The sequence below is a fragment of the Magnolia sinica genome, chromosome 3, assembly GCF_029962835.1.
Source record: "Magnolia sinica isolate HGM2019 chromosome 3, MsV1, whole genome shotgun sequence".
In the NCBI taxonomy this organism is placed as follows: Eukaryota; Viridiplantae; Streptophyta; class Magnoliopsida; order Magnoliales; family Magnoliaceae; genus Magnolia; species Magnolia sinica.
The window spans coordinates 32,942,335-32,952,923 of NC_080575.1; the positions used below are offsets into that span (position 1 = coordinate 32,942,335).

The window sequence follows — 10,589 nt, forward strand, 5'->3', positions numbered from 1 at the left end:
AAAGGGACCAATGCAAGGTTTGGAGTAAGGCTTGGGAATCTATAGGTTGAAAATGAGTGGAACAAAGGCAATTTCTTGAATGCATCTTTGGTAGAAATGTTCATAGATGTGAGGCTTTTAGTTGAAATTGAAGGCCATGAGATCCCTCAAAGTTGTCTTCTGTTATAATGGGTCTGTTAATCAAAATAATGAAGAGATCGAGGAGGATGCCTTCAATAGAATTAACAAGGGTGCAAGGAGTGGAGATGCACTCTGGAGTGTTGTGTGATCACAACCAGTGTTGTAGATATCGGCGATAATACTGATATTATCGCGATATTGTTAGTGTGGGCGGCTGGGCGATACTGAAATCCATGTGAAATGGATTTTTTTTTTTTCTTTCTAGATATTGGTGATATATCGATACCGGTGTGTATCTCTATAGTATCACCTGATTTCCTGTATAACCTCTCTCTTGTATCAATGATATTATTGTCGATACCACTCAATACGAGAAAGCAGCAAACCTCAAGTGTGTAAATGGTCATATAATGCCTCTCTGCTACCACTCGATATGCATGGATGGATGGATCTATTAGTGTGTGTGTGTGTGTGTGTGTGTGGATGGTTGGATGGATGGATGGATGAATCATGTATGTGTATATGCATGTATGCATGGATGGATAGATGTGTCAGTGTATGTATGCATGGATGGATGGAAGTATTAGTTTATGTAGCATGGGTGGATTGATTGATTTATTAATGTATGTATGTATGGATGGATAGACATGTATGGATGGATGTGTTTATGCATGCATGCATGGATGTATCAGTGTATGCATGCATGCATGGATGGATGGATGTATTAATGTATGTATGTATGCGTGGATGTAGATGTATGTATGTATGGATGCATGGATGTATGGTTTTTTCTTTGATCTAAAAACAGCTTTAGGTGATTATTGTGTTCTTAATGATATTATTGGTATGAAAAGAACTCATTTTGGTTACTATTGCACCGATTTTTTACGGTAAGAGCCCCTATTAAATGGAAATTTATTACGTATGGTTTGTTTTTGCAAATTTTGGATTCCTAATGTAAAAAATGTGTATTTTAGCATCTCTTGAAGTTTTGCTAAAAAATTTCACCTCCCCCCCCCCCCCCCTGTTTTATCAATGTTTCCCTCAGTCAACAATACATTACATGGCATCAACGATATCGGTACATGTATCCATATCCCCTGTCAACAATATGTGTAAGGATACCGTTACTATGAACACGAATCACAACATACAAATGAAACTTAGGGTAAAACTTTATAAGACAGATAACTAAGCTGGCTATCCTACGTGGGGCAGAACATTGGGGAATTAACAGGCAACATGGATGGGGGGTGAAAGTTGCAGAGATGAGGATGTTGTGAGATGGATGTGGGAAGACTAGAAGGATAGAATTAAGACTGAAGTCATTTGAAGCAACCTGGGGGTAGGTCCTAATTGGAGAAAATGATTGAGAGTCAATTGAGATGGTTTTGCCATGCGCTAAGAAAATTGGAGACAGCCATCGTAAGGAAGCAAACCTCTTTCTAGGGTTGAAGGGCCTGAAAGGAGGATAAGAGGAAGACCTAAAAGAATGAGAATATATATGGTGGGCTTTTCACTTACTGAAGATTGGGCCCTAGATGGGCGATACACGATTTGTAGTGCTGACGCCAGGTAGCTGGGATAAGCTACTAGTACTACGATGACGATGGCGCTAGATGATGATGAGGCTGGTGATGACGATGACGATGACACCAATGTGGCAGCAACAGTTGCAACAATTTTTTAGGCAGCAACAGTGACGGCAATTTTTTAGTCAAAACTTAGTATTGGCATTCAAAGATACCCATTCTATCATATGATGATGAAGAATTAGTTTTAGGTCAAAATGATTTTCAGCATTGAAATAAACCATTCTAGCATATAGAACCATTTCTTTCCTAGATACAGACCTTTTTTCAAAAGAAGTTGAAACATGTTTCAACTCTGATTGAAACACATTATGACTGTCTTAAAAATGTTTTCTGCTAGTCCCTGTTACAGGGACAGTTTTACAGTAGGTGTTCCAAAACGGTAACGGTGGCCGTAATGGCCACCACCATTACCGTTATGATACAGGCCGCAACGGCCGTTACAGCCCTTTTTTATTTTATGAAAAAACTGTTACAGGACTGTTAGGGGACCGTTACAGGGCCATTACGATCCGTTATAGGGCCGTTACAGACCGTTACGTGACCATTACAAGGCCTTATGGCCTGTTTTTTTAATGTAATGGCCGTTTCGACCCCGTAACGCGTAACAGTTATGACTGTTACCGTTACGTAACGGCCATTACAGCCATTACTATTAGCATGTTCAAAAGCCCAAATATGTTCCACAAGGAACTAACTTTGAAAGTCATTCTTGAATAAGATAGAATCTTTTCATGCAATTGACTTCAATTTTCTGTTCACATTTTGCCATCGTGAGTTTTAGATATATCTCATTTTCTTGTACTGTTTGTTGTATCATTGAAGTCCATCACGTCATTCTGTTTCATGTCCTATTTTTTTTTTTATTCTATACCCTTTCACGTTTCTTACTCTGGTGGCATGAAAGATTCTAGTTTTGTGATGCATGTACCTTTTTGTCTCATATTACTTCCTAATATTTTGGCATTCATTCAATAGGATGTGGCGCAGAAGATTATGTCGTTCATGCAACAACGCAAACGTGCAGTTTGTATTCTATCAGCATCTGGTTCAATATCTAATGCATCTCTCCGCCAGCCGGCAATGTTGGGGGGCAATGTGTCATATGAGGTACATACCTTCCAAAATCATTCTTGTACTCATGCTTTTGTTTGCTGAGAAGTTTTGAAGCTGAGCAAGAGGTTTAAATAGAGAAATAAATCCTCAGCAAGCTTAAAAGATTCCTCCTACTTCTTTTCCTTTGCCAGTGCTGATCTTGTTTTTCTTTACAGTTGCTGGTTGTCCCTTGTCCCTCTTGATATGCTGCTGATGTTTTATACTCTGTTAAGGATGTTTGCTGTGCCACAGATGGTTTGCCACATATTATGTTGTGTGTGTTCCTGCTTGTGTTCAACTGCCATGTGCCTATGCAGGTAGGTGGTCAGACGTGAGCATGTCTGTGCAGTCTCTGGTGCCTCTTGGCATACATACCTCTTCGGAGGCGTCCTGTACATGAGGCATGATTCATGAATTAAGGGTTCTATGGTCCAACCATTGGACCTTGATAGGTACATTTACATCATGCCTCCTCTCCATTCTCTATGAATCACAATTTTGAACGCTTGTTCCTAACTGGAGCTGTTGTGTTAGTCAAGAGGCTCATACTTGTCATTTGTCAGTAACCAAAGAAACTACATGTTGGAGTCTTTTGGAGTTCTTGGAGAAATTGGTAATTTGGGAAAATGAATGACATGGCTATCTCTCATTCTAGAAGGTCATTAAGTCGAAAAATAAAAAATAAAATGACTAGCATAGCAAACCCATTCACAACGTACAAAATAATATAGTTTCAGCAGATTTTATTTTTTTCACAGAACAGTCATTTTGATATTGCACATGACGGGATTCTACTTATCTCAGTTCTGTAGCAAGCTTTGGATCATATGGTGTCACTTTCTCTATATTACAGGACCTTGACTTTCAATCTTCATGCTTGACCTTGAAGGCTTTTAGGGATGCATTTTGTAAATATGTTGCAAGAAGTGTGTTTGGATTGGCTGTGGGGTAATGTATGCTTTATGTCGAGTGCTGGTTGTGGGATTTATGTTTTTCCTCGGTCACCTAGTCTTGCTCTTTCTGTTTTTTTCTCTAGCTTTAATCATCTAACTTCTATTCATGCATTTTCAGATTTAAATTTTAACCTAGTATGTAATTTATTGGGTACTTTATTCTTCCTCACATATTGAAGTCAGATATGAGGTCTCAAGTCCAACTGGTTGGACTGCAAGTTACTGTCCACCTAGCGGATAACCTCCAACCTGTCAAGTCCATGCAACATCTAACCCTTCGAATAGGTTGGTCCCACCATGAGGATCACCTAGTGGAAAATCTGGCCATATCCACTCATTTGTTTTACACACGCACACGCACTCTCACACCCACACACACCACAGTGGGTTCTCGAACCCATGACCTGTGTGTTGAAACCCTTGTGAGTCTACCACTGAGTCACGAGTAGGGGCCCCAGCCATACCCACTCAGCAGGTGGGCCACACCATAGAAAACAATGTCTAGCTATTGATGAATAGAAAAGTGTAACTGCGGTCTACTCGATAAGTGGATGCAGCTGGTTTTTTGCTCAAGGTGATCCTTATGATGTGGCCAACCTATTGGACAGGTTGGACGTCGCATGCACATGGAAAAAATTGGAAGTTATCCACTGGGTGAACCATAACATAGCCCAATTGGTAGGACTTGAGACCTCTGTGTGTGCGCACATGCATGCGTGCGTGTGTTTGTGTGGGCGCACGTGTAGAGATGACTACATTTCCCATGTTGTATCCTTGTGATTAGAAGAAGTGATTAATCTTAACCGATGGTGGCTTTTGTCATGTAAAAGTTTGTGCTCTCTCTCTCTCTCTGTGAAGATGACTTCAGTGCACTGGTTAGATCCTTGAGATCAGAAGGCATGATTCATCTTAACTAATGGTGGCTTTTGTCATGTAAAGTTCCCACTGTTTACCATCATTATATTATTTGTTTATATCACCATTAATGATTTCAGAACTTTTTACACTTCTCATTCCAGGGACGATTTGAGATTCTTTCACTGTCTGGATCTTACCTGCATACTGAAATTGGAGGAGCATCTTCGAGAACTGGCGGGCTGAGTGTATGCCTGTCAGGTGCAGATGGGCGCATTGTTGGGGGTGGGGTAGGAGGGCCTCTAAAAGCTGCAGGTCCTGTGCAGGTATTTTTGCTATTTGGAATATATTTTTGGACTTGCTATTGGTCCTTTTGCATGAGAAGTCTTATTTCATGTGATTGCCTCAGGTAATTGCTAGTTCATTTGTGATTGATGGCAATAAGGATTCTAGTCCTGTCATAAGAGCAGAGGCTCCTGTTCCTGTACTTGGGGCAACTGTATCACCTATCAGCTTCAGACCCTTCTCAGATTCATCAGGAAGAAGCTCAATCAGAGTAAATGATGAGCATCGAAATATTGGGGGAAGCGGCTTCATGTTTCAGTCTCGAGCAATGCATCCTATGCATAGAAGCAACATTGATATTGAATTGACAGGTGTGTTTCTCTCTCTTCTCTCTCTCTTTTCTTTTTTTGAATTACGTTCATTTCAAGTTGCAAGATGTGCAAACCGTTTTCTTTTCCTTGCTAATCATTTCATGCATTGCTGCCTCTTCCAAAGTAGACTGACTACTGTTTCTGTCGATGCCATTTTTGTTCTATCGGGCACAAGCACTTGATTGCCAACTGGAATTTGCTTTGGAAAGCAACTGTTACCCCCCCCCCCCCCTCTTTTCTGTTGTGAATAAAAACAGTTTTATTAAGCAAAGTGATGGGGACATCACGCGCACGCACGCCGCCCCCTATGCATGTACGCCAGAAGGAGGACTCCACCGTCAATCTGAATCGATGACGACGTCCGGGGAGGGCCTCCTAGTTAGGAGACAAAGTTTTGATTCAAAAGAGTGGGCCCGACAATCAAGAAAAGCCTACCATGAGATCTCATGATCGTAGCCTACTAATTGGATTGATTTCATATTTTAGGTTTTGCTTATTGTTATTATTTTGAACATCATGAACGCTTTAGATTTCTTTGTTTGGTTTTTATTTTAGTTTACTTCATCGCTAAGTAATAGATTGCGCACATAGTGCGAGTTTTGGGGTATAGTGTTTTCCTATAAATAGGCACCCTTGTAGTTCTTTTGATTCATTGAAGATTAATAAAATTTTTGCGTTTTCCTACTCTATGAATTGTGAAGCCTAATTGGGTGCGAAGCCTTCCCTTCTTCGAAGGGTTGACTACCGTGGTGCAAAACCACATCTATCCCGATTCACCTCCATCCATCGCCATCTCTATTACCCGTCTTATACCATCCACCCTTCTCATCTCCCATAATTATTTGCGCTACAAATCTGTCCCTTATTACATCAAATTCCCTCTCTTCAACAGATTTGCAGAATCTGTCCTTGTAGGAGGGCTAAAACTTCAATGGAACACTACGCCTAGGCTGTAGCTCAGATCGACATGAAATTTGGGGGTTTTGAATCCCAAGCCTGGCCTACCAACCCCAAGGAGACGATTTTTGGGTACGTGGGCCCCACACACGTGCGGTTGATTACCAGTGCACGTGCACGTGCGTCAAGTCTCACTTGTGGTCCGCACATGACAGCTGTCTTCTGGTTCAGGGTTCCCTCTCCTTTACTCTCTCATATTTGTTTTTCATAAACCCTAACCCTAGATGGTCCTAAATCCCCAAGGAGACGATTTTTGGGTACGTGGGCCCCACACACGTGCGGTTGATTACCAGTGCACGTGCACGTGCGTCAAGTCTCACTTGTGGTCCGCACATGACAGCTGTCTTCTGGTTCAGGGTTCCCTCTCCTTTACTCTCTCATATTTGTTTTTCATAAACCCTAACCCTAGATGGTCCTAAATCCCCAAATTCTATCCCTATTCTCACCCTAGGATTCCCTGAATTGAAATTGGTAAATCCCTTGGATTAGGGGCTGATTATTATGCATGTGTGGATGATTATTTCTTATCTTTGAGCATCATTTGGTTCATAAATTTTATTGATCCAACCCTATCATGTGTAGGCCCGGACTCGCATAGATTCCCCTTAATTGAATGTTTAGACTTTTGTGTGGGATGTGGAATTTTTTAGGTTATTGTTTCTGAATTAGTATGATCTAAGCCTGAAATCTTGCATATCATCTTTAAATTTCATGTCCTGCATCAAATTTGGTATCAAAGCTTAGGATTTTTATAGAGGAATGCATTACATGTTTAGGGTTTAGTTGTTTATTTTCATTACGCATCAATTCTCATCATATATGATTGTTTAGAGGTCCATAAACTCTGACATAAGCTGCTGAAATTTTATGTTATCCCCTTATTGGAATTATTTTAGAAATTAACTTAGCTTTCTATTTCTGGGTTTAGAAACTTTCCTTTTCTGTTTTTAGAAACTAAAGTTTTAGAAACTTTCTTAATTTGTTTTTAGAAACTAATTTTCTTTCCTTTATCTTTTTAGAAACTAGTTTACTTTCCTTTTCTTTTTAAAAACTAACTTTCTATTTTTAAACAACTCTCCTTTTTCTTTTTTTAGGAACTAGATTGTTTTTTTTTTTTTTTAATGTAGAAACTTTCCTAATTTGTTTTTAGAAAAATTCCTTTTTTTCGTTTTTAGAAACTAAGTTGCTTTTTTAGAAACTTTCCTAATTTATTTTTTTTTAGAAACTTTCATAATTTGTTTTTAGAAACTTTCCTTTTTCGTTTATAGAAACTAGGTTGTTTCTTCTTATATTTTGACAACTATATTGCTGAATTTTGGTTTGCACCCTACACTAAACATGGAACAAGAAATCAGACAGAAGATCACTACTAGTAATGAACATTACAAATTTTCTGCAAACCAGCATAAACATTTCAAAGAATTTAATATTGGGGACTCTGTGATGGTCCGCATCAGGCCCGAGCAGTACCCTCCGGGGGCCATTCGTAAGTTACATGCGCATAGTAGTGAACCCTTCAAAATTATAAAATGAAACGGTCTCAATGTTTATGAGGTAGATCTTCCACCTTTCATGGGAATTAGTTTCATATTCGATGTGGAGGATATAGTTACTTTTCAAGGGACCATTGATACTTTGTCCGGCCCTTCGCCCACCCATCATGATTCCCCATATTTATCCCTTGAACCATGGCTCCTTCCCTACCCATTTTCCCAGCCTCTACTTCCTATACCTACTCTTCCTGACCTTTCTTCCCAGCCTCTACCTCCCATACCTACCCTTCCAAATCCATTTTCTCAGCCTCTATGTCCTATACCTACTCGTCCCGACCCATTTACCCAGCCTCTACCTCGCATACCTACCCGTTCCAACTCATTTTCTCAGCTTCTACCTCCCATACTTATTCTTCCTGACCTTTCTTCCCAGTCTCTGCCTCTCATACCTAATATTCACACACCCAGAGAAGAAATAGAGGATATCATGGACCATCAGATGGCTTCAATGTCGGATGACAGGTTTTAGAAGTACCTGGTTAAATGGAAGTCACGCCCAGCTTCAGACAACACGTGGCTCATTGAGGAGGAGCTTCAGAGACTTGATGCTGACATCCTGGAGCGGTTCGAGAGTTTTATTTCGCCAGTGGCGAAATCTTCACAGTCAGGGAGAATTGATGGGGACATCACGCGCATGCATGCCGTCCCCTATGCAGCTACGCCAGAAGGAGGATCCCACCGTCGATCTGGATCGATGACGACGTCCAGGGAGGGCATCTTAGTTAGGAGACAGTTTTGATTCAAAAGAGTGGGCCCGACAATCAAGAAAAGCCCACCATGGGATCTCATGATCGTATCCCATTAATCGGATTGATTTCATATTTTAGGTTTTGCTTATTGTTATTATTTAGAACATCATGAACGCTTTAGATTTCTTTGTTTGGTTTTTATTTTAGTTTACTTTATTGCCAAGTAATAGGTTGCGCAGATAGTGCGAGTTTTGGGGTATAGGGTTTTCCTATAAATAGGCACCCCTCGTAGTTCTTTTGATTCATTGAAGATTAATAAAAATTATGCGTTTTCCTACTCTGTGTTGTGAAGCTTAATTGGGTGCGAAGCCCTCCCTTCTTTGAAGGGTTAATTACCGTGGTGCGAAGTCACATCTATCCCGATTCACCTTCATCCATCACCATCTCTATTACCCGTCTTATACCATCCACCCTTCTCATCTCCCATAATCATCTGCACTACAAATCTGTCCCTTATTGCATGAAATTCCCTCTCTTCAACAGATTTGTAGAATCTGGCCCTGCAGGAGGGCTGAAACTTCGACGGAGCACCACGCCCAGGCCGTAGCTCGGATCGACGTGAAATTTGATGGTTTTGAAGCCCAAGCCTAGCCGACCAACCCCAAGGAGACGATTTTTGGGTATGTGGGCCCCACACACGTGCGGCCGATTACCAGCGCACGTGTGTTAGGTCCCACTCGTGGTCCGCGCGTGATAGTTGTCTTCTGGTTCAGGGTTCCCTCTCTCTTACTCTCTCATATTTGTTGTTCATAAACCCTAACCCTAGAGGGTCCTAAATCTCCAAATTCTATCCCTATTCTCACCCTAGGATTCCCTGAATTGAAATTGGTAAATCCCTTGGATTAGGGGCTGATTACTATGCATGTGTGGATGATTATTTCTTATCTTTGAGCATCGTTTGGTTCATAAATTTTATTGATCCAGCCCTATCATGTGTAGGCCTGGACCCGCATAGATTTCCCTTAATTGAATGTTTGGACTTTTGTGTGGGATGTGGAATTTTTAGGTTATTGTTTCTAAATTAGTATGATCTAAGCCTAAAATCTTGCATATCATCTTTAAATTTCATGTCCTGCATCACAAAGCACAAGTACATGAAACACAACATCTCTCGAAATGTCTTTGCTGATACATTGACAATTTCATTCTCATCTCCGTGTACATGTTCAAACAAGGGGGCGAGTATGTGACACTTCCATAGACTCCACTGAAGCTTTCTTTTCTGACTTCCGTTAGAATCTAGTGAAGCTTCCCTTTCTTTCTCTTTATTTGTTCATCATCATCATCATTTGAATTTAGCAAAGCTTCATTTTGCAGGAAGAAGAGATGGGGGTGGAGCATGCCAATCCCCTGAAGAGGGGGATGATGACGACATTCGAGATTGAGATTTATGAAGTGCTGATGTAGTGTCTACTTTTTTGAGAGCACTGGATGCATGACTCTCCCATGTGAGCGCACAACATAACATTCTGTACAGGTTTGCACCTTTTTTTTTTCCTGTTTAACATGGCTTGCTTGCTCGACCCAGGTTGGGTAGTGGCTCATGAAATTTTACTGTTGAAAATCCCATGTAAAAAGCCACATTCCCTTGAGTCTGTAAGCAGATCGATTGTCGGTGGGGCTGATGGTGCACCTATTCACTAATCATCACTACCCATATATAAGATCGCATGTTTTGTTATTTCTGCTGCCATTTTCATGCCAAAAACTCTCCTGTCGCTGTTTCGCATACATCACTATTCTTTAACACATCAAATAGTACAAAAATGAAAGAAAGTACAATGCTTTTATTATTGGTCAGAGGGCAGTTGTGAAGCAAATATAAAGGTGAAATACTGCTCCACTGTACAAATGGAGCAGATTGTAATGTTGTGTATTAGAAGGTATCAACTCATTGCTGTACTTGTGGTGGATGATTACTTCAAATAATGGGCCCATTGAAAAGAAAAATAGACCAGTCAGGTAAACATGAATCTACAATTAGCGGTCACCAAATGGGCTGTTAAAAGAAAATTGGCCAATCGAAGTAGTAGTGCTTTTGTGTGTGCCCAATTTAGAC

General features: G+C 40.6%; 1 protein-coding gene across 1 annotated transcript in view; it reads left to right on the forward strand.

The window, feature by feature from the left end:
- The window catches only part of LOC131239792 (AT-hook motif nuclear-localized protein 14-like), a 49,821-nt gene extending 39,491 nt beyond the window's left edge, over positions 1 to 10,330 (forward strand). The window contains exons 3-6 of the mRNA XM_058237658.1: positions 2,691 to 2,822; positions 4,780 to 4,941; positions 5,025 to 5,271; positions 9,848 to 10,330. Of these exons, the coding sequence (XP_058093641.1) occupies positions 2,691 to 2,822; positions 4,780 to 4,941; positions 5,025 to 5,271; positions 9,848 to 9,915 (609 nt within the window). The 3' untranslated portion in view covers positions 9,916 to 10,330. The remainder of the gene's footprint in view (positions 1 to 2,690; positions 2,823 to 4,779; positions 4,942 to 5,024; positions 5,272 to 9,847) is intronic.
- Positions 10,331 to 10,589: the final 259 nt, after the last annotated feature.